At 39.3% G+C, this 24,005-nt stretch overlaps 2 protein-coding genes across 3 annotated transcripts in view; one reads left to right on the top strand and one right to left on the bottom strand.

Annotated features, from left to right (window-relative positions):
* The window catches only part of LOC124137573 (RING finger and SPRY domain-containing protein 1-like), a 67,635-nt gene that overhangs the window by 20,721 nt on the left and 22,909 nt on the right, over window positions 1-24,005 (bottom strand). The window lies entirely within an intron of this gene.
* On the top strand, window positions 204-18,709 carry LOC124137574. Of its 2 annotated transcripts, none has more exons than XM_046503936.2 (2): window positions 204-421; window positions 15,062-18,709. In XM_046503936.2, the coding sequence occupies exons 1-2, from the start codon at window positions 265-267 to the stop codon at window positions 16,729-16,731; spliced, it is 1,827 nt and encodes a 608-aa protein (XP_046359892.2). In that variant the 5' UTR covers window positions 204-264; the 3' UTR covers window positions 16,732-18,709. The 2 variants fall into 2 exon arrangements, with proteins under 2 accessions (XP_046359892.2, XP_046359893.2); XM_046503937.2 differs by lacking the exon at window positions 204-421 and adding an exon at window positions 7,071-7,926.

Here is a 24,005-nt window from a genome sequence, read left to right as displayed (position 1 = left end):
TCAAGATGGTAAACAACTTCAATCAGAATTTGGTGGAAAAAATTAATAAATTAAGATTTATTAATCATTATCACCTGTTGCTGATAACGTGGGCATGAAGCTGTTTAGCTTGCCTTGATTGACATGTTTCTAGGTACAGTTAATGCTATAGACAACCAGGGAGGGATACGTGTGTGGAAGTCCGTAGCTCTGCGGGTGGGACACTGGCACTGACGGCAATCTTCGTTCTGTAGACACTTTAGTAGACGTAAATTATCGCCATGCATGTACACACTCTGGCGCTGGAATTCTTCAACATGTAAAATCTCACAAACTGGACTTTTTTCAATTTTTTTTATTAGTTTATATTGTAATTTCAAAATGTCGCTGTTTCCGTTTTTGGCGGCATCCGATTCGGTCATTTCTCCAATCGAGCAATCAGGTAAGACTCTATATTGGTTTGACTCAATGACATTCAGTACTGCATGTGTTGCCTCTAACTCTGCTAACTTGCCATCTACTCGGTCAGGTACAAAACATATTTAAAAATGCACCCCTATTAAAGCAACTATTTGACATAAACTAACCTGGCTTTGATTAACATATTTCAGTCCAGTCCGGACTAATCTTGACATGACAAATCCATTACTGGTATTGTCAGACAGTATCAACTTGGACAGCTGTGCCTGAGGGCAGTTTGGGGCTTACATATCACCATAAATATTCCGTACAGCCACTCCCAATTAATTATTTGTTCTGCGGAGTTTATTTCCCCATTTTAGAATACACAAAGCAATTTTGTTTTTTAATTTAATTTCTGGAAATGACAACAGAACGTGATTTCTAAGACAGAAATATTTGTATGATTGCTCTTGTCTGATGTTCATTCCTCATGAAGTAAAGAAATACCAATTAAACATTTTTATCTATTTTTTTTAGCCTTAGAAATTATTTCATCCACACACAAGTTTTAGGCAAAGTATTGACAAAGTACCTCACAATCTATTCCTGATCCATAATTAATAATAAAACAAAATTGGGGTTGGGTGTTCAGTGAAGGGGTGATTATTCAGAAGAACTAGTCATCAACTTGTTATGGCCTAAGTCATCAGAATTAATCCTGGAATGGTATTGGCACAAATCTTGTGTTTCAGGCTCATACAAGTACTTTGTCACTACAATATTTCAAGTGTTTTGTAATGAAAGCTGAACACAGGGTTTGACATTCATAGTTATGCATCACTAGACATTCAGAGACGTACCAGTGCTACAGTTTTTGTTTAATAAAAAGGTTTCCTTACAGACTTGTAACAAAACAAAATAGCATGATATAGCAGGTTGTATAGATTACAGTGTTTTGAAATTACCATATTCAACGTAATAAGCGCCCAGGGCGCTCTCAAAATTAGAAACAGGGGCTCTTGTTAGAATATTATTTGGGTGAAAAAACCCGTAAAGATCGTAAATTTTGTGGTTTATGCTGACAGCCTGAAATGTTTATAGACGACAGATAAATTTTTCCGGAATTTAATTGCCAATAATTAAGGGTACATATAACACACGAGTGCGTATTATACACGAATAAATAAGTCTTGTGTACATTGATCAATTGGAAGGGGTGCTAACTGGGATTGTTCACTTGCCAATATATTAGCAAATATCGCTGTGGGCGCTCATAAGAGTGGGGCGCCTTTTTTTGTCGAATATGGTTAGCATGAAAGTCATTGTCCTAAAGTTCGAAGTTTCAGGGGTCCTAGTTTCTAGTACCATAGGCTCAGGGATAGACAATGGCCACTTGTCTGTTAGACCAAGACAAGTAAAAATCTAGAAGGACTCTTTATTTTCATCCTAATCCAAGTAGGGCTGGGACGAGTCCAATTTACTGCCCGGGTAAGCAACCCCCTTTTACCCCTACCCTGGTACCCACTGTAGGTTTCAAGAGATGGGTACAAAATGTCTGGCAAAAGGTATTTAGATATATGTATAACACAATCTGATCATGCATACACTGAAGTTGACAGAAGCTTCATCTCTATTCAAATATATAACAGTCAGAAGGAAAGAATGCCTTGTCAGAAAGAAAATCAAACACAGTGATTTGTTGTGTAACCATGGAGTTCTCGATAATATTTGCCATGAAACAATACATTTTGAGACTAACCACAAAGGCCCAGGTAGACCTGTGGGTACCCGGGTCCTACTCAGTACCCATCCGACCCGAGTTACCCATCCCAGCCCTAAAGTGTAGTTATTTTACATAAACCACTAGTCTGAATTGAGCTGTGGAACAGTTGGATATGAACAATGGTGACTACCCGATTGATTTGGAGAAATCATCAAGACCCCCCTGAATTTGGAGTGAGTGAGTGAGTTGGGTTTAACGCCGCTTTTAACAGTATTCCAGTTATATCACGGCGTGTCAGCTTAATGTGGGAGGAAAGCCCGAAGTGATGCAGGTCTCAGACGTTTTTCACTTTGGTGAAACCCACGAGCACAGGTATGGGCCACCTGAAATAAGGGCCTGCCCGCCAGCCCAGGGCTGGTAATTTTTTTGTCGGGCTACATAAAATTTTCCGCTACCTGCCTGTCTGTCTGGCAGATGATTTTAAAACTACTTATGTAGTCACATTTATTCAGATTAATTATAGTCATTATCTGGTCTGTCTGTCCGTTTTTCGTTTCCAGAGCATAATTTGAAAACTGTGAATGATTTTTCATCCAAACTTGGTACATGTATTAACCAGGGGGTGAAGTTGTGCCTTTCGTTATTGTGGCGGCCTGGGAGATTTGCCCCTTCTGATGACTCTTGTCATTCTCAAGTAGTTAGTTCTTTGCATTATTTCAACCAAATCAAGACATGATTTGTCTCACATTTTTTCTGTGATTTTTCAATATGTCTGAATGCAGGCAGGTAACTTTGAAGATAGCAGGCAACACTTATGGGTCACCGGCCTTACTGTCTTGTTGGGCTTTCAAATTATTTCAAACACTGGTTGAATCTAATGTTGAATTTCAACAATTAAATATTCATCAGGATAGCAAATTGCAAATTTCTCAACAGGCTAACCTAAAAAAGATCCTAGTTTCTATTTGAAACAAATTGTTTTGTAAGGACTGACATTATCTTTACATCAACACGACCTAAAGCCATAACAAGGTATACTGTATTTGCAACATAACGCCCTGCTAAACAAGCACCCCGTGAACAATTTCTAGACCAATCTAAGGAATATTTTGATAAGCGCTTTACTAGGACCAAACATTTACTTAACAGTCCATATTTTCTGGTGTATATTTGAGATTTTTTACAGAAAGCTGCAGTGTAAGAGGGGTATATAACTGCCTAGTAACCAGTAACTAAACAAATGTAGCATCACCAACATTTGAACCTAGTTTGTTTACTACTGCTCAATCACCGACAACCAACTTAACTTGCTATGTTCAGCTCAATATGTCCCACCCCACAAATGTCTAGGCACCTTGGGCACATCTTAGAGCGAATTCAGTAATTTAAAAAATAAAATAATACATAACATAATATGCCAAAGTGATTATTGGTTATTTGTTTAGTCAAAATACATTCCCTTCTACTATTCTAGAAATGCTTTTCATTTCAGCATTGACCTTTCTAAAAAAAACATAAATATATTTCAAAACTATTTTTCGGCCTTTAAAGAGAAACATGTTCAACACAAAATATTCTAAGAAGCCCACCACAGTGAATCTAACACAACAAAACACAACTGCAAGTAAAACCTAAAACAGTTTCTCTACAAAAGGTTTGTCTTGCTGATCATTTTTCTTCAAAGGTTCTAGTTTTCTCACCATTTCTCGCAATGCTTTCTGCTTTTTCTACTACTCTGACATTTCTGTTGTTCCACAAATAGACAAGTAAAAATAAAAAAAGTTTTTATTCAGTGGCCCATTAACACGACGCGAATCAATAGCAGATCAATGGCCGATTCATCTGTCTGGGCAGCGGGATTTCTCCCATTCAGCTTACGTCTTGAATAAGGTCCATCTTCTGACTGTGGCCATTCACCCTGCGTCCTGTCTACTGGGTCAGAATAGATACAACATTTACATAAAGAACTGGCAGCACATTAGGCAATATAACACACTCAATGTCTGCCTATCCTAACTCAAAAGGAAAATGATGCAGACCCTAACACGTTCTGTTTGTTTTCTATTCAGTGATAAGGTAATACTTTCACTATTAAAATATGTATGCAGGTGTATGTATCTAGTTTTAGATTCTGAATATGAATATATATAATTGTGTATGGTCACTGCTGAAAGAACAATTTTTTATGAAGTGTTTTATCATTAAATATTTATCAAAATGGAAATGTGGTATGAAAATATCTTCTTGCAAATAAATTGATGTGGCTTGAGGTTAATATTTTTGGCCAAAACATGCCATACTCATCACTAAACCATTTGTTTCTTGGGTTAAACGTAGGATGTCATCTAGTTTCAAAGTGCCACATCTATGTAAAACTGGAATAAAGATGTCACAGTGTGTCTCACTGTCAAGAATAGTTGAGGTGTTCATCACAGTTAGGTGTATAGTTGAGGTGTTCATCACAGTCAAGTGTATTTATTATAAGTTGAGGTGTTCATCCCAGTCAGGTGTATAGTTGAGGTGTTCATCACTGTCAGGTGAATAGTTGAGGTGTTCATCCCAGTCAGGTGTATAGTTGAGGTGTTCATCCCAGTCAGGTGTATAGTTGAGGTGTTCATCCCAGTCAGGTGTATAGTTGCGGTGGTGTGCATTTATTACTCTTTGCTTGCAAGACATTTTCACAAAACAAATATATAACATTAATATCATCAAAGGCACAATTGATCTGATTCGTGAAATTCTAGCTCAGCTGATTCAATATTAATTACAAAAGTTTTGTTTGAGCTGCAGCTGACAGAGGTGTTCTTGTGATGGATGACTGCTCACTATCACAGCGTCATGTAAGGCTGTAAGTGTGTGGACAATGGGTCATCCAACACTGAACGCAATAAAATCCTTTAATCATTGGTGTCCAAGGCAAATACAGCTGATACAACATTCTCTTGTCAAGGTGACAGCATTGACATTAATCGCACAACAATCACTACCAATGGGCAATGCTGCCTATTTTCATCATAACAGTAAACAAAGCTAAGACTCCACAAATAAATATTGTTGTCTCTACTGACATGTAGTCATAAAATATTTTTATTAATTATTTTCAGTTTTTTTCAAGAGTCTTAATGATTACTAGTTATAGATATAATACAAAAACAAGGATCATAATTGAGAAGATGGCTTGCTTAGGTTACCAGAAACAAGTAATTTTTGGGGTCATTCATTTGATCGAAACTGTGTGCCTATGACCTAACTAGCCTCCAGAGAGGAACAAGGGAATGAGGTCCCATATTGCTACAGAACCGGTGGGGACGACTGTATGTGTGAGTTCATCGGGAACACTAGGAAACACTAAGAAACACAAGGAACCACCATGGACTAACATACCACCATGTCTGTAAATATCACACAACAAGGTAGGTCTTAAGGACATGTTTCCATGTCAAGGTAAAATCCATCTTCCCCAATCATGATTTGGTCCTACGTAGTCTGTCACTGTTAACGAACCTGCATTAACTTCAATTATCAATCTGATCAACAGTGGGCAATGCATTGATGTAGTGAATCTCTCAGTCATATCATGATGGGGATCCACTTGGGTTCTGGGTTAGAATAGGTCCCCAGCAACCTATCCTGGTGGTAAACAGGCAACCAAATGGATTGGATATCCAGACTCGGTGACTTGGTTGATAGCATGTCCTCATACCACCGAAGGCCTGATTTGTTGCTCACAATATTGTTCATTGAACTGTCTGGTTCAGACTTGATTCTTGATTTTAACAGATGAGTGCTACAAATATGAGTAGTTGGATTCTGGAGTGACTGCCAGATGGTAGAATGTTGTACTGTGTACTGTGCTGCTATATCAGCAGTGTCTAGATGAGGAAAATTTAACAATATTTAAAAAATATTCCAGCAATATCAATTCAGGGGACACCAGCAATGAGTTTCACACATTTCACACATATTCCAAATTAAGCATGAACGTCAAGGTGTCCTTGTCACAACCCTAATGTTAAAAGTTTGAATTAAGGGGTTTCCCAGATTCAAATACTGTAGCAGCAAACCAGGACCTTCTCAAATTTAACACTCAGTCACTGCAAATTATAAATATAATAATCATCATTTCTATCTCAACAATAACGATGATGTTAACAATTTCAACAACTGATCATCTTGACCAACGCAAGACAAGAAATGATCATTACAGATCATACCAACTAAACACAACCTATCACCAGTCTCAAGATCGGATGGCCCGACTCACTGACTTGGTTGATGCATGTCATTGTATCCCAATTGTGTGGATCGATGATCATGATGTAAATCACTGGCTTGTCTGGTCCAGACTTAATTATTTACAGACTGCCGTCATATAACTGGAATATTTTTATTGCTGAGTGCGGTGTTAAACAATAAATAAAACCAGTCTCAAGAATATTCCCAGACTAACATCTAGTCTCTGAAATGAACATATTTTACAGAAAAACAGTTGCTAACTTATAGTTATATAATATAATAAAAAGGAGCCCAGAGACTTTCTTCATTTTCAGATACTGCAGTAATCTAGACTTGCCAAACATTATAGACTTGCATGGGCTGTATTGGATATATTTGTTTCAGGGTCTGTATGACAGACTAGTATGCTTCCCATTTACACTGCGTGTAATGAGACACCCAGGTATTTATTCCTATTGTGAATGCTCTATCACGGATATTCCACATCCATGCAGCCGCCAAACCAGTGACGGGACATTAAACCCCCACTGACACACAATCCCCGGTCCTATTCACCTGTAATATGACCTCCATTCAGCCGATGCTCAGTTAGCTATGAAACAAACACTCCCTCCACAATGCCAGTACTGAGTTGCCGTAATCATTGATTATTTATGAACTGTGACCACGAGATACCAATACCTGGAGCATGGTGAAGAAATCATGCGACAAGTTTAAGCAGGAGAAATAAGTATAAACTTTTTGTAACTAGTAACAGGCCAGGTACAGCAAAGATTAAAGCGTGTATGACACTCGTGAAGCTGCCCCTTTAGACAAAGCTGTTTCTAACAACTCAAGTATGTGCAGTTAAGAGCGGATTATGTCAAAAATTCTGTCAAACTTGACAATCAAAGTATTGGAAATCATTAATCCCAGCTTATTAACAAACGCATTTGGATCAGGCGACTCCTACCTACAAAGCACTGTCAACAGTTTTGTTGTGTTTGACGACTCTAAAAAATAGGAATGGACAGCAACACTGCAAAACATTAACTGTCTGGCTATCTCTTTAATCACTTACCAAACTCTGCATACCTGTCGGACTAAAGTGGTTTATCAGCTAAACTAGTTGAAGTGATAGAAAATTTAATATTTCAAAAGGAATTGGAGATTCATCTGATACCACAGACAAACTCATGGGCGATCTTCAATGTGGATAATGACTAAGTGTATGAGTTTTTATTCAACCAGGGATAATGATATGCGATACACAGATTTGGACTGGACATGACGGGGATGAGATCGTCAGTTATGCTTGGTTGATAGTCCCATATACTTTACAGTTTAGACAGTAATGGTCGAGATGTACCAGGCTCAAGACATTTGACACTGGTGCAACTATCAATGATGAACTTTTCAGGAGAACAAACTGTTGAATGTTAATTATCAAGATGGTCGACTTCTCCGGTGCTTGTAGGTTCTTGTGATAAAGGATCATCGGTGAAGATCAAATACCTGGGCGGCTGATTTGAAACCCTTTTTGGAAATTTATCCCACCTTCCTAGTGAAGTTTGATAGAACGATCAACATGATCACGCAACAAATTGGTATGTATGGCAGATCACTTGCATCTAAATACAGGAAAACACTTAGCGTTTGATCTCAGTTTGTGAAAGTGTCCCATTTTGTAAGCTTTCCTTTGTGCCATCTGACATGAGCTGGTGCCAGTTCGTCATCATGGCAGTGGATCATGTGTTGTTATTTCTGACATTCTAAATACTGGTGTTGTACATGATGGAAGCCACGTAAATGAGGTAATGTTGATATTAATGTAAATGTTTCATGGGACTTTGACAAGAAGGACTCATACTTTACCCAATCTCACCACTCCTTTGGATTTTGTTTGTCTGTTGTTTGATGCCACACTCAGCAATATTCCAGCTATATGACAGCTCAAGTGTGCAACAGACAATCCAGTGATTGTTTGTTTCTTTGTTTGTTGTTTAACGCTGCACTCAGCAAAAGTCCAGCTATATGACAGCAGTCTGTAGATAATCAAGTCTGGACCAGACAATCCAGTGATTGACATCATGACCATCAAATAATGCAATTGGGATACAATGACCTGATTCAACCAAGTCAGCAAGCCTGACCACCCGATCCCGTTCGTCACCTTTTAGGACAAGCATAGTCGCCTTTTACGGCATGCATGGGTTGCTGAAGACCTATTCTACCCGGGATCTTCACGGGTCATCCAGTGATTGACATCATGAGCATCGGAATTGGGATCTGATGACGTGCAGGGCACCAAGCATGACAACCAGATCCAGTCGCCTCTGACAACAAGCATAGGTTGCTGGGCACCTTTGTCTACCCAGAATCCCCACACGTGTTGAATTGAAGCATTATGGTTGATACATATCGTGGGTATATATTTGATTTACTGATATTAGAAACTAGGCAGGAGTGATGTCTCAAACCCTCAAGTTCCTTATCAGTGCTTTTGATTGGTTAGTATGTATACATACCTAAAGGATTTATTTATACAATATTTTAGTTACCAACATGTGAATTGTGTAGCAAAATTATAGTGGCAATACATTAACTGTCTCAAGCCTTGATTAACGATACCCAAGCCTGGACTACCTTCAACTAATATAAATGTAGCTGTATTCCTGGCTGGATTAATGTATATGTAAGCAAGGATTATATCCTACCTAAATATTATCCTGGGAGAAGTTTTACTCTAGAGTATAGTATCCTACCTTAGTGTTACACTGGTATGGGTTCAAATTCACTGGGAGAATCATCCTGACACTAGAGAATTTCATCCCCGGGATACTCTAGAGTATAGTATCCTACCTTAGTGTTACACTGGTATGGGTTCAAATTCACTGGGAGAATCATCCTGACACTAGAGAATTTCATCCCCGGGATACTCTAGAGTATAGTATCCTACCTTAGTGTTACACTGTATGGGTTCAAATTCACTAGGGAGAATCATCCTGACACTAGAGAATTTCATCCCCGGGATACTCTAGAGTATAGTATCCTACCTTAGTGTTACACTGGAAGGGGTTCAAATTCACCAGGGAGAATCATCCTGACACTAGAGAGTTTCATCCCCGGGATAATAAATAGGGTAGGATAATATTCACTCTTACATTTATACCAGGTATACAAGGGTATGAATAATCTATTCCACAGATGTGTCACCTCACCAGTGTTTGGAATTATGGGGCTCCATGAGGGGTCATGATATTTTCTGCTTCATATTTCACCCTATTACCCCCTAAATCTTTCATACCTCCTGGGGTGCAGGGGTGCGCATGCTCAACATTTATTCATTCAGGAATGTTGTCAGTAATTGGGTATATGAAAAGTAAACATATAACATTACTATTACTAACTCATTTGATGATATATTTATAATTTTTTTTTACATGTTTACTGAACAGGAATTGTCACATCCAGAAATGAACCAATCTTTTTAAAAACCACTGTACCCGCGTCTGGTCTTTTGATGTTTAACATTAGTTCCTAAGAACTTTTGACTTTCATTCTTACTTTAAAAAATCTGTCTATAACATTATAATCATTGCTGAACCAATACTGAATATTTCAATTTTCATGACAACTTTCTTTTTTGGTAGGCTTAAATTTGGGTAGAAATGATACTTAAAATTTTAATGGCTCATAAAAACTGTGAACTCAGTGTCACATAAACTCATAAAGTGCGCTACCTTCAAATGAAGCAGACGTACACAAGCAATGCTGATCCAATAAAGAATAATTCAATTTTCATGACAATATTCTTTTGTGGTAGGCTTAAAGTTCGTGATAGAATAATATTTTAATGGGTCATAAAAACTGTGCACCCAGCGTCACATGACCTCATAAAGTGCGCCACCTTCAAATGAAGCAGACGTGCCCAAGACAAGTTATAAAATATAATATCTGCACCAAATAACTCATGGTTAACTTGGAAAGGTCAGCTTTGTACTGGAGCCTTACACCCATGCAAACAGTATAGGAATAACAAAGCCAGGAGGCAATGTACAGCAAGCAAGACCCACACAGCTTTCAGGCGACACACAAAGACCACTGATGACGGACGGACCAGGCGCCTAGCTCCCAGGCAGTGAGGGGTGGTGAGACACACAATAGACTACAACAATACCACCCCTGCCCCCATACCTCCCCCAGGCAGTTCTCCCGGCTGTCCAGACAAGCAAAGAGGGTCACTCTTGCCCCACTGACCAGTGTTTGTTGTAACAATTCACTTGGTTGACACTGGCCATATTATTCAGCACCAGGATCAGTGCTCTGCTAGTGTGAGGTGAGACCGGAGCATGGTCCACTCCACAATCAATGTGCGATTTGAGAGGATCTCTATTCTTGTATACTGTATTGACTGTCATTATCCTCGGTGACAGATGGAGGGCTGGATGGGGTTTAAAGTGTTTGCTAAACCATTTAAACCTGAGTGCTGAGAAAGTGTCCACCATCGAAATAGCTCACTGTCAACACCACGGAGTCAATGACTTAGTTGGCCATGGAGACAATATTTACATTACGTCACCAACATTTTTGCTATGTAAATGGAAAATAATTCTGAGTTAAATATTTACATTTCAATGATATTACAGCTGTCTTATTCATTTCAAAGAATATGGGAATATGATTCAAGGAAAGTTATACCTTCTTTTTCTTATCTTAAAAAAACACAAAGAGAAACCTACTACAGAATTAATTATTACCGGGACAATGCATCAGTGGATTTTTACTTCCGATACACATGATACAAGTTGCACGCTAAGTAAAAAATATTGATTTTACCTTACATTTTTGCTTTTATTAATGTTACACTAAACACTAATTAATAGTGAAAATGTAAGTACCATTGATTCACTAAGCTACTTACTGAACAAAAGACCACATTTTATTTGAAAATTATGATGAATATTGATATATGAGAAGCATTCAAGGAAAATATTTTCTGAAATTCTCATTGAAATGCAGTGAGCATAGTATTATCTGTTCATAATTTTATAAGCAACACAACATCTGTCTATGCCTTGGGGGCCTCATGGACCCAAAACACATTTACGTAAGTCCAAATAAAATCCGAGGACAAACATTTTTCAGCTTTTGGGAACACAATTTTGTCTAAAAAAAATAAATCCCCAGCACACCAACACCCCTGGTCCCAGCTAATATGTCATAGTTGAATAGTGAACCCCTTAAACTCATATCCTCTCTACTTCCCTTGACATCTGTGAGTGTAGATATTGGCTATTGAATACAATAAAATTATCAGTCAGAAGGCCAATATCTCAATAATGACGGTATCTGGCATCCATCTCAATAGTCAATCTATAACCAGAGAGGTTTGGAGTATGCCTGTTGTATAAGAGATATAGTAGTTAGGCTCATCCACGTGTGATATAACACTCACTATTACTAGTATGATCTGTGTGCCTCAAGACTGACACTACCTTATTTGCCATGAGTGGTTTATAGGTTGTCTAACAGATCAGTCGTTACAGGGACTTATAGTGAAAGGAAATGATTATCACAAGACAGAGACGATGATGGTAAACACCCGAAGCAGATTACAGAATAGTTAAGATTGTAATGTCTCTTAGTACACTGACAGTTGGGACTGCTGCCATGTTGCTGTGTCTAACCGCAGTCTGTGTCAAAAGTTTTGTCTATTGGCCTGAATAGTGCTCTTGGCAATATTTTCAGTAGCTTTCAGTGTTATCATATGGATTATTATTAGCTGAGCTTACTATATCAAACAGAATTATACTAGACTCGGTCTTCAGACTGGTGGCAAAGATTTTTGTCACTTGATAATAATAAATACCCAATTATACACCCCTTCTGCACTGCTGTTTTCTGTTAACAAATGTGTAATATTCAAAAGAAAATATGGGCTGTCGTGAAAATTTTCATGTAAATTCACAGGGGTGCTTACAAAGATTACCTACAGATTGGTCGAGGAGTTGGTCAAGGCTCACTTTTGGGAGCAGGGCGCTTAATACACTGAATACAGTATTATGTCCTAGATTAAAAGGAGAATTGGAGAAATAGAGCTAGCAATCTGCCCATCCTTTTTGTTTTTTTTGGTTTAATGCCGCATTCAGCAGTATTCCAGCTATATGACGGCAGTCTGTAAATAATCAAGTGTGCAACAGACAATCCAGTGATTGACAACATGAGCATCGATCCACGTAATTGGGATCGATGACATGCATCAATCAAGTCAGCAATCCCGACCACCCGATCCCGTTAGTCGCCCCTTACAACAAGCATAGTCACGTTTTACGGCAAGCATGGATTGCTGAAGACCTATTCTACCCGGGATCTTCATGGGTAACATGCTTGCCGTACGACAAGCATCCTTCTAACTTGTACAGACAATAACACTACACCTGATAACATCCCAGTGGGGACTCTGCATCAAGTTAGGTCCCAAGTACAGCAAGTACACGTGTTAGACATTAAGGAACATCCTGGGTCACTTGGGGGCACGGGTGGCCCAGTCGTCTAAGGCGTCACGATTGGCTTGCAGAGTTGCGTCCCTTGAGCACGCCAGAAACCTATGATTGTGGGTTCGAATCCCGGTTTGACTAATTATGTTTCTAGGTTTGTCAGCACCATACCCATGCTCGTTGGTTTCACCGAAGTGATGAAAGTCTTAGACCTGCATCACTTCGGGCTTTCCTCCCACATTAAGCAGACCAACGTGATATAACTGAAATATTGTTAAAAGCAGCGTTAAACCCAACTCACTCACTCCTGGGTCCCTTGGGTCTGCTGCTCTTATTTTAACCCTGAATTTGTTCTTAACATTGGGGTTATGATACGGACCCTTTGTGTTGCATTTAGCAACATTCCGTTTTATTAGAATAATCGAAGATTGATTGGAAGGTCCAAATGACCAAGCAATCGAATACAATTTTCCACAACACAAACAATTTTCTCCCCTCTCTCAACCCTGAGACAGTTTTCTTTCTTGAGAAAATTTAATCTCTGCTTATCATTAAGGACATGGAGAGAAAAAGCGAGGAAACTGAGGTCAGTATCTTTTCTGAAACATAAAGTGCAGAAGAGGGTATTTGTGTTTATATTTTCAAGTGTTATTCAGTTTTACTGAGCTTCACTGAACAGCAGCAAAATGTCGCTAACAGATCAGTTTAGACGATCAATCAGTTAGGATGATCCAATGATCAATCACAGTTATTATGACCAATTCCAAACACAAGCTTAATGCTCACTTTCATCCACTGACTAAGCAGCCTGATCAGGATCAAAGGGTCATGACGTCATTGATCTGGCTGACCAGATGTCACTGAACCATGACACCATCAACCTGGCACTAGCTTCTCCAGGAAGCCATCATGATATGGCAGTCATATGTCCGACTGCTGTGTGAAACATTCCAGTCTCATATACACTTGCCGATTCAGGAGTACACCACCATGCTGACATTTCCATGTGACATATGTCAGCACATGGCGACATAAAGCACCTGTAGCACTTGACTTAATCCTTCAGTGGAGAACATTATAGCTAAGCTGTACTTGTAAATCTGTCTCCACTAATCCTGTGTTGGTGTAAGTTCTCAGTAAGCTCCAGCGGTCACAGCTTGTGGCCAGGCGTGGGACTGTGAGGACCGCCAGTCCTGCTCACCAACATGTAGTCGTGTAACCCAATATGGAGGACTGTGGTACATGCTCAGGTCTATGGGAGTATGGACTATGAGTGGGACTTCAATGAGACTCTACCTAGTGATGGGATAAGACATGAGGGTAGGTTACCACTTGGGAGAATATCAAGCAATAACAAGTATTGAACAAACTTTGATGCATCTTGTACAAACCATGACCCTGTGATTTGATATGGCAGGGATTTATCTAAACATTCTCTGAAGCCAATACAGCGACATATCTACAATCCGTCCACTCAAATTTAATGATGTACCTATAAATCGATTAGCAGTTAAAGCCCCATCCACCTCACTCCAACCAAAACAACTATGTGTTTCCTATCTAAGCCTATCCATAAATTGGATAGGTGAGTCATGTCATTACAGTCAGATAACTTGCAAAATGTCAATGAAAGACTATTTTCAAATGAAGATAATAAACCAGCTTATCTCCATATATCCCATTTAAACGTTAGTGGGATAAAATACGGACAAGCCATGATGGTGCTAAAAGCTATGGTTCAACTTGAAAAAAACAAGAAAAAAGGTTTCAGGTTGGGCTCCAGATAATGTCAGTTGAAACACTAGAAACACATATTGGTTTAATTCACCAAATGGAAACCATAAATATCACAGAGACAATGTCTAAGTTTGTTTGTTAGTTGTTTAATGCCGCACTCATTTACAGCTATATGAAGGTGGTCTGTAAATAATCGAGTCTGGACCAATCATGAGCATCAATCCCCACAATTAGGATACAATGACATGCATCAACCAAGTCAGCAATCCTGACCACCCGATCCTGTTAGTCACCTCTTAAGACAAACATAGTTGCCTTTTACGGCAAGCAAGGGTTGCTGAAGACCTATTCTACCCCGGATCTTCACATGTCCAATGTTTAATAAGCACACAGGGCACTAGTTACAGCATCTAGACATTGGTGGGAAATGGAAACCAGACCTGGGAGCATTGTCCTTGTTGATACTTATCTATATGTGTACTAACTATCCCTGTTTCTGTTCCAGGAAACTATTTTATTATGGACTCGGAGCAACTGGTGTCCAACCCATACCAGGAGATGCAGAGTGAGGCCATTGGGGACTATGGCAAGAAGTCCTCTCTTACCGAGAAGTTCACCAGCGTCAAGAACAATGTGTGTGAGAACCACTTCAACATGGCGAGGTCTCAGCTTGAGCGGGAGAAGGACAGTCGTCTGCGCCACCTCCAAGAGAACACAAGTCGGCTACGATATGAAGTGAAGCTGTTGGATCTCAACAGGCGGAAAAATGAGATTGAGATGAGGAAGAGGATTGAACCTCGTCGAGACTTTACTTATGATGATACTCAGCTAACAAAGACAGAGAGACGACTTGGGGCAAACATTGAATCCCATTACCTTGATCGTAAATTGAGGTACCCTGTGAGAGCAAAAGCTGTCAGTGATATTGCCATTACACCTGCCGTGGCCAGGGCTCGGAGTACCCTCAGGCAACAGAAGATGAGGCCAGATTCTGAGAGAGCTGTAACAGCCAAGAGCATCTGTTCTAGCATGACTGTAGATTCATCTCACGTTCGAGAGGGTCGGTCTCGACATAAATGGCCAGCTTCCCGATCTGCTCCTTTGACATCAAGTAGCTATGGTTCTCGGGACAGATCTCATGACAGTCATTCTCGTTTTCCCACTATACGTCAGACCTTTGAAGGAAATTCCTCCCATGATAAACAGAGAGGTTCATCTCAGCACGTAAAGTTTGCCTTTGAAAGTCCCCATAAATTGATAGTCTCAAGTGAAACAGGGAGTTCAGTACATCCTGGTGAACACATGTACCGATCATATACCTACTATGGTGGCATGAACAGAAGACCAACTTTCTACCATGACAGTTCATCAGAAGAGGAAAGTGATGATGACTTTGATTCCAGTGAAAAGATTGACCTTCGGGCCATACTATTTGGGAAATCCCAAAACGAGGACACCATGTCCGTTAAATCTCGCCCTCATTCCGAACTAACCTGCACCTCCCAGGGCTTTGGTGTGAGGCGTTCCCAGGGAGCTCCCCAGCAACTCACCCAGGAGAAGCTCCAGAAGGAGACCAAGGTGATCCAGAACAAGATCAACATTTTCCTCAGACGGCTTGAGACTGATCCTCCAATCAAGAAGAAAGTCTTCTATGACTCTGAGTCTGAAGATGAGCTGACTGAAACAGGTAACACAATTCCATTTGTCGTGAAGAAAAAGAAACCTCCTCCGCCACCACAAGCACCACCGCCAAAAAAGAAAGAAGAAGAAGTGATCTCAGAGGAGGACTCTTCAGACTCAGCTGAGATGGAGGGTTCTGAGGTTCCTGAGAAGCGTAGCACGAAGGATGCGTGGAAGTATATCCGTGGTCACATGGATGATGGGATGCTGCAGGGGACTTACACTGCGGCAGATCTTGTTCTGCAACAACTGACTGGAGTCCTAGTTGGTCACAGCAAGAAACCCACAGTGCCTCTTAACTGTGCAAGTCGAGCAATGAGGCATACAGCCACATTTAAGATGAGAAAGGTTGTCGAGGGCTTGATTGAGAGTCGAACAAAATATGAGCAGCATGAAGTGGATGAGCTGAAGAAGAAGATGGACGGGGATGGGGACGTGGAGGTGCCACCTGCATCTGAAGCCTCTTATACTGATATACCACAGCAAGTAGTGTGATTGACACTGGTTACAAATACAGATATTCCACAGCAAGTACCTTGAACTACACTGGTTACAATACAGATATACCACAGCAAGAAGTTTGAACTACACTGCTTACAATACTGTACTGAATGATATATGACTCATCTTTCTCAGTTGCCCAAATAAGGATCATCAAAACCAAAAATGTACATGCCCAAAGGATACTTATAACATGTTTCTGGCAAGAGGAAAAGTGCCAAATGGGTTATCTACATCCAACAATATACATTCAACATGGTGGCATGGAAAACAGAGTGACCTGTTGAGTAAACAAGTACAGGGGAAAGGCAGTGAAGAGGACAGTACCAAGTAACTTAGTGAAGAAAACACAGACCCAAGGAAAGAAGCAGCAGTAGCTACACAACTGATCTTAGTGCTAAGATGATCATCTCCCATACTTAAACATAGGCTTACGACAGTCGCAGCGCTAAGATCCCTTTGTGGAATGAGGCCTATAAATGATAGTTACAGGATTTTGACTGGAATGAATACTAACAAGTGTGCCTGCCGATCTGTGGCATTATGTGTTGACAGAGGATTGGTACTGTTTGTGTTTACATTGTGGCAAAGTGTTGTGTACATTTCATACAGCTGTACAATGGCTGACTTGACAGGAAAGTGCTTAATATTGAAGTTCCAGTTTGTGTGTGTCTGCTTCAAGTGGTGATGGTAAATTACTCATTTAGTAAACCTGTGATAAAAAATTCAAAACGGAATATCTTGTGTATAACTGAGTGTACAATATTCACAGAAAGCAAAAAGTGCAGGAGTTTTCACTAATCAGCCGAATGTTTGCTGTGGTTGTGGCAAAGAGGACACAATTTATGGATAACAACTTCTTAATTACTGCAAAGGCGACGTTTCGGTATAGATCCTTATACCGCTGTCAAGCAAGGCTGATAGGCTGGTTTCAAGGGGAGTTTGAGTGATGCAGCGGCGAAGAATTTGCAGAGTGTCATCTATGGGTCCTCTGGTGAAGAGGTCTACTACATCGTAACTGATGATTTGATCCGGGTCGGTGATGTTCTTGAGTTTGGAGCAGAAGTCGGTAGAGTCTGACATGAAGGAGTCAGCTGATTTTCCTAAGGGAGGAAGGAGTGGGTGTGGTCTGTGCCCTGTGCCGTATTGTGTATACCAGCTTTCATCAAATGTATAGGAAAGTACCAATGACATCGGATTCAGACATATTGGACTCCAATGTTGACACTGCTTGGAGTCTACACCAGGGTTTGTCAATGTATTTTTTCAGGTGTCCACCAGGCCAAGGACAACAGACAAATCACTGGTCCCACAGAACAGTTGCTATATATGCTGGAGCAATGGGGTAACCCTGTGGTAAAAGCGTTCAGTTGTCACTCCAAAACCTGGGTTCCATTCCCTACATGGGTACAATGTGTGAGGCCCATTTCTGGTGTCCTCCACTGTGATATTGCTGGAATATTGCTAAAAGCGGCGTAAAACCATACTCACTCACTGCTATATATGCTAAAATATCATGTCGGTGTTAAACAATTTCCTTTTACTCTATATAGCAAATATTTGTCCTTTCATTCTGTTAAACATAAACAAAATAAAGAGATTGACACTTCATCTTTTCAATTTGCTGGATTGTATAATATCTGGCCTTTACTATTCTTTACAGACCAGAATATTGGTAGACACAATTAATTACATACAAAATGCAGTCGTAACATCTGCATTTATTTTCTTCCCCTGAACAAAGAAGACACAGTGTTCGAAATTAAAGATGGTCCTGGACGACTGCTGCTATAGTATTTGAATCTAGGGACCCTTAAATGTGTCACTGTTGACTTTAAGTCTATAACAAGGACCCTGAGTTTCAGGCTTAATTTCAAACACTGCAGATACCAGGAAGAGAATTTATGGATGTCAACTTCTATATTATGAGGATGTTACGATTCTGTTCCTCATAATAAAGGTGGCAGTGGGTAGCCTAGTGGTTAAAGCTTGGCTCGTCATGCCGAAGACCCAGGTTCGATTCCCCACATGGGTACAATGTGTTAAGCCCATCTTCCCATGTCCCCTGCCATGATTTTGCTGGAATATTGCTAAAAGCAGTGTAAAACCATACACACTCACTCACTAATAATAAAGAAGACATCCATAAATTCTCTTCCTTATGTGTATCACTTCTAAATGCCTTTCAAAGACTTTTAGACATCATTTAGTATTGTCACCTTTAGTTATAGCGACCAATTTGGATACACTGAAGAAACAGCTCTAAAAAGCAAAATAAAGTTCACTATTATATAAATTTTCTTCACCTGAATTATAAGTTTGAAAGATTTTGCTCAAGTGACTCCACAGTGTGTGTATCTAGACTCAAAGCAGTAAATACACTTGCCAACAGAGAACAATGATGATCAGTATAGATGTAAGAAGGTAACTTTTTCCTTGTTAAAGAACCAAAGCCACTGTCGCTTATTTTAAGACTCGCATCCATGATCTATGACATATTCCTAGATCTATGGCATATTTTCTATCTATGGCGTATCTTACTTTGGCCGTATATCAGTGATATACAAGTCACTTCTCCAAAGCCATAACATTAGTTACCGTATTCAACGTAATAAGCGCCCACGGCGATATTTGCTAATATATTGGCTAGTGAACAATCCCAATTAGCACCCCTTCCAATTGATCAATGTACACAAGACTTATTCATTCGCGTATAATACGTACTCGTGTGATATATGCACCGTTAATTATGGGGAATTAAATTCTGGAAAAACATATCTGTCGTAGATAAACATTTCAGGCTGTCAGCATAAACCACGAATTTTATCTTTCAACTCTGTTTTTTTCACCAAAATGATATTCTAATAAGAGCCTCCTATTTCTAATTTTGAGAGCGCCCAGGGCACTTATTACGTCAAATACAGTATTACAATATTAGCATGAATTGTCAGATTTTAATTCAAATTTGGGAATCTTTCCTGACATTTACTGCAGACTTGGGGCCAAACATCAGCCTCTTAGTAGGTTCAGGTAAATGCTTGCTGGCAAGAGTAATGCTGGTAGCGAGTGTCCTGAAGTTGCCTGTTGGCTAGTCACTGAATGCATGCAACTACATACTGTCTGGCTGTACCAAATCATGCAGCATTAGTCCTACTGTTGACATTGAAATAAATATTTCCGTGTACTCGGTAACCCACATCAGCTTTAATGTCTCCCCACGATAGCTAGCCATCTTAGGTAATGGCAAGAGAAAACTAGTCTTTGTATGTCACATTTGTTTTGTCAAAATGAGATCTGCGAGGGTATTAGGATTTAATTGTTGATGAATTCACTTTGTATTTATTGTTACACATGTATAACCCATGGAAACTGATAGTCAACAAAATTATTTTACAATCTTGGTTGAAATACTTTTTTTCATCTCAAGAGGTATTTCGTTTGCTGAAAATCATAACTTTCACTTCTTTATTAATCAAAAACATGTAAAAAATGTTTTTGGAAAAAGGAAAAATTCCAACAAGTAAGTAATCACGAAAAGCTGATAGACAAAAAAAAGGCTTTTATTTCAGTTTGATAACTGATGGTTAAGATTTCAACTTAACTGTATCACGAACCTATATAAGTCTGGGACTGCATCTTCTATCATCCTTACAAGAAGTATTCAGTTTTAACCTCTATCTTCTTTATGCAAACATATTTAAATAATATTGCTAGGTTCAACAGAAACCTTATTCTCCTTAATCATATCATCATCTTCTGTATATACAGGTGAGTGCTAGTGTAGAATAGATTTTTGTACATTTATACAGGATAAGCCACACAACTGTGATAACTGACTTCTATACCTCTGGAAAATAGTTAAGGATCACCTGTTTGTTATTTTCATATATCTCAAACTTCAATCTATCTTGTGGAAATTTGGACAAATGTCTGATACCACCAGTGCCTGTTGGGCAGGAGACACAAGACAACTGTATGTCTCTCCAGATGGTTGAAAGTGCTGATAAAATTATAACATGTTCTTTTATTGCGCTAGACTCCATACAAAAGGTGCATGCTCAAAGCTCTAACATTATTACCCCCATCAATGGATCAGGGCAGGGTTAGAATTTAACACTAGTCTGCTAGCCCGGGGCTAGTACAAGTTCCTGCAGGCTAGTAAAAATTTCCCAATTTTCCGATTTTTAACATTAAGGGAATTTTATCTTTACCCAGGCTAGTAAAGTTTTTCAGTTTAGTTCTAACCCTGCAGGGTGCAGTCATTTATCATTCTCAGCTCCCTGGGGAGTATACAACCCCAGTACTGATATAAAGAAGTAGTTGAGTCAACTTAAATGGTAATCAAACAACTTCTGCCATGAAGCAAATAAAGTGTGTCATTAGAAAATCAGTTTCGGTTCCTGATTTTCAGTACGAGTATATCACTATGTAAACCAAATAAATGTGTTTTGTTATAAATTCAGAATAAGGATATGATTTAAAAAAACAACCATTTTATATGGAAATATATACCAAGCTGTGCCTAACATGCAGGTATATATATTGCTCTAGACTGTGATACCTACAACCAGACCTTCACATGCGAGATCAATTACATTATTTATTTACTGCATATGTATGTTACATGAATAAAGATTACCTGTTTTATGTCTTGTGTTTGTTAACATAAAAAAGATCCAAGTGTACGGAGGACCATGTGTTGATGACAATGACCAGTGTGTGACAACCATGACATTACGTTACAACAAAATATAAATACACTGAGGCAATTCATCTATTATCTTTCAAAACAACACACATCCTGCACACCAAAACCTGACAATGTTGGCAGGACATTCAGGAAATTTATTGATGTTAAAGTTTCCAAACAAAATAAAATGATGCAACTCACTAAATGCGCCAACACATACATCAAACAGCACAAAGTCTCAATAACATAGCCTGGAGTTTTACGAAGGTGGCCTTGAATGGGAACTGTCCTCAAACAGGGGGATGATGTAACTTACGGAATATTTGTTATCTAAATAACTCTCCACAGCAATTACATCATATCAAATAAAACTAGATGAAGAAGTCCTGGAGTTTTACGAAGCTGTTTTGGGTTTGAGTCATACTGAATGCATATATCTTAACTTGAAACTTTGGGGAAGTCTCACAACACCAGATGTGACTACATGGTGATTATTGCCGACAATGAGATGACTTTAGAGCACAGTGCAATAGCACACTGTGACCTTTAGGCACCTGGAACTTGTTTTAACCCTCTCATTGACACAATGAATTTCAAACCCAGCAACACACAATAAATCACCATTACCCAATCAGTTTTGAGTTGCTTCTGTACAATATGCACAAAGTAAATAAAAAATAAAAATCAGCCAAACAAATTTATCAATTGAAACTGAATCAAGGTTTCAGATCGGACCATTTTCTAGGATAATGATTGTCATCCAAAATGGTATAGATATTTTTAATTTGGGTCATAGCATTTTTTGGCAAGAATGTCCAAGCAAAATTTGCTCAAATCATGTCCTAATGACAATCGTCTCTAGTATAATCACTACTGAATGTTCCTCAGTTGTATTACATCCATACAAGGCACAACAAAGCACCTGAAGACATCCCTGCAAGGAATCAATATAAAGGACAAAACCATGTGGATGCAGACATTGTCACATCTGAGATCCACCCTTATGGAAAGCCAAGTCCCATGGTCGGCCTGGCAAGGCCTGTTTGTCATTAATCACATGTGTTGTGTAACCCCGCCCCAGGGGGTGCTGACGTAAGGGTGTTTGTTCCCCACTGAAGGTGCTGTCTCACTGTCTCCCTCCCAGTGGGGGCCAGGGCCAATAGAGGCTGTAATTTAGGGGGGTAGGGATCAGTGCTGCTGCGTGTCAGGTGGACAATATAATGCTTTTACTGACAGAAAGAACATACATTGAGGAGTCCTCTGTGTAATTGTGAAATGATCACTTCCCTTGGCTTTTCAACTCGAACTTCTATGGATGTCAATAAAGGTTTGTTTTGAAGGGTTACAATAAGCCAATAGTTTGAGATGAGAAGGTCATTAAACAGGCTCCAGAAGAATCGCACTGCTATCAAGCGCAGGATCAGCTTAATGGGGAAAATCTGAGATTTGGTTGCGATTGTGATGTGGTAATCGGTCTCATTAGAGAAATCCTTTGAGTAAATGGAAGTTATTGATGATACACCTTGACACAAATCTACAGATTCCTACAAATGATTGTAAACAACAAACATGTTTGTTTTAAGTAAACTGTGAGATTACAAATATTTCTACAAGGATTGGATGGTCTATTGGAGACACAAATATGAAAATTCTTGTTGCTGAGCTTGTAAATTGCTGAAATGTTAAAATAGTTATTTGACACAGGGCAACTGTATATTGACTTTTCAGTTGCCAACATTCTTTTCACATGCCCCAGTTGTATCTTAATTTCATTTGACACCTTACCACACAATAATGGGGTTGTTTCATTGCCACCATGAACTGCAAGACTTGACTGGTGTTAGGCCTCAGCCCAGACATTTTCTTCACATATGAAATCCCCTAATTTACCTTGCATATACTTATCTCACATTAACATTAACAGTGGATGTTATGAATGTAACATTAATTTTATTCAATGTTTACAAAATAATTCGTCTTCAAATTATTATTTTTATCTTCAAAATTGAGGGTGGTCATGAGATCCTTGAGGATTTTTCCTCCAGTGTTTGACTCCAGAAACCCCAAAACTTGTTCCAACTTCTAAAATGTTTAACATTTGGGTTCTGTTTGTTTGTGTTCTATTAATCAAGTCTGGACCAGACAAATCAGTGAATGACAACATGAGCATCGATCCAACAATACAACAAGCATAGTCGCCGCTTAAGGCAAGCATGGGTTGCTGATGACCTATTCTACCCCAGATCTACACCAGTCTAGTATCTGAGTAATGAAGTGTGTGAAATTAAAGGGGATCCTGGGGTCCTTGAGATTTCATGATGCAATATTTAAATTTAGGACCTCTAAGTCTTTAACTTTTAACACAAGGGTTACGACAAGGACGCCTGACCCACATGGATGTTTCGGACCCTGACTTTAGGCTCAACTTTATTTGTTTGTTGTTTAACGCCGCACTCAGCAATATTGCAGCTATATGATGGTTACTTTTAGTGAATTGGCACATCATTGACCCAATACCTAGCAGCAGTACTGAAGGAGCTGGTTCAACTCCCATAGGTTACCATTAACTTGGACCCTA

Source organism: Haliotis rufescens, unplaced genomic scaffold (genome assembly GCF_023055435.1).
Source record: "Haliotis rufescens isolate VD_foot unplaced genomic scaffold, xgHalRufe1.0.p SCAF_19, whole genome shotgun sequence".
Classification (NCBI taxonomy): domain Eukaryota; kingdom Metazoa; phylum Mollusca; class Gastropoda; order Lepetellida; family Haliotidae; genus Haliotis; species Haliotis rufescens.
The sequence above is the reverse complement of the archived record's forward strand: the minus strand, read 5'-3'. Positions and strand labels throughout refer to the sequence as shown.

What these genes read in the sequence shown, in the direction of transcription:
- LOC124137574 (XM_046503936.2), top strand. Translation starts at nt 265, where the DNA reads ATGTACACACTCTGGCGCTGGAATTCTTCAACATGTAAAATCTCACAA. An exon ending in TTCTCCAATCGAGCAATCAG is followed by an intron (nt 422 to 15,061) that starts GTAAGACTCTAT and finishes TTTCTGTTCCAG; the next exon opens with GAAACTATTTTATTATGGAC.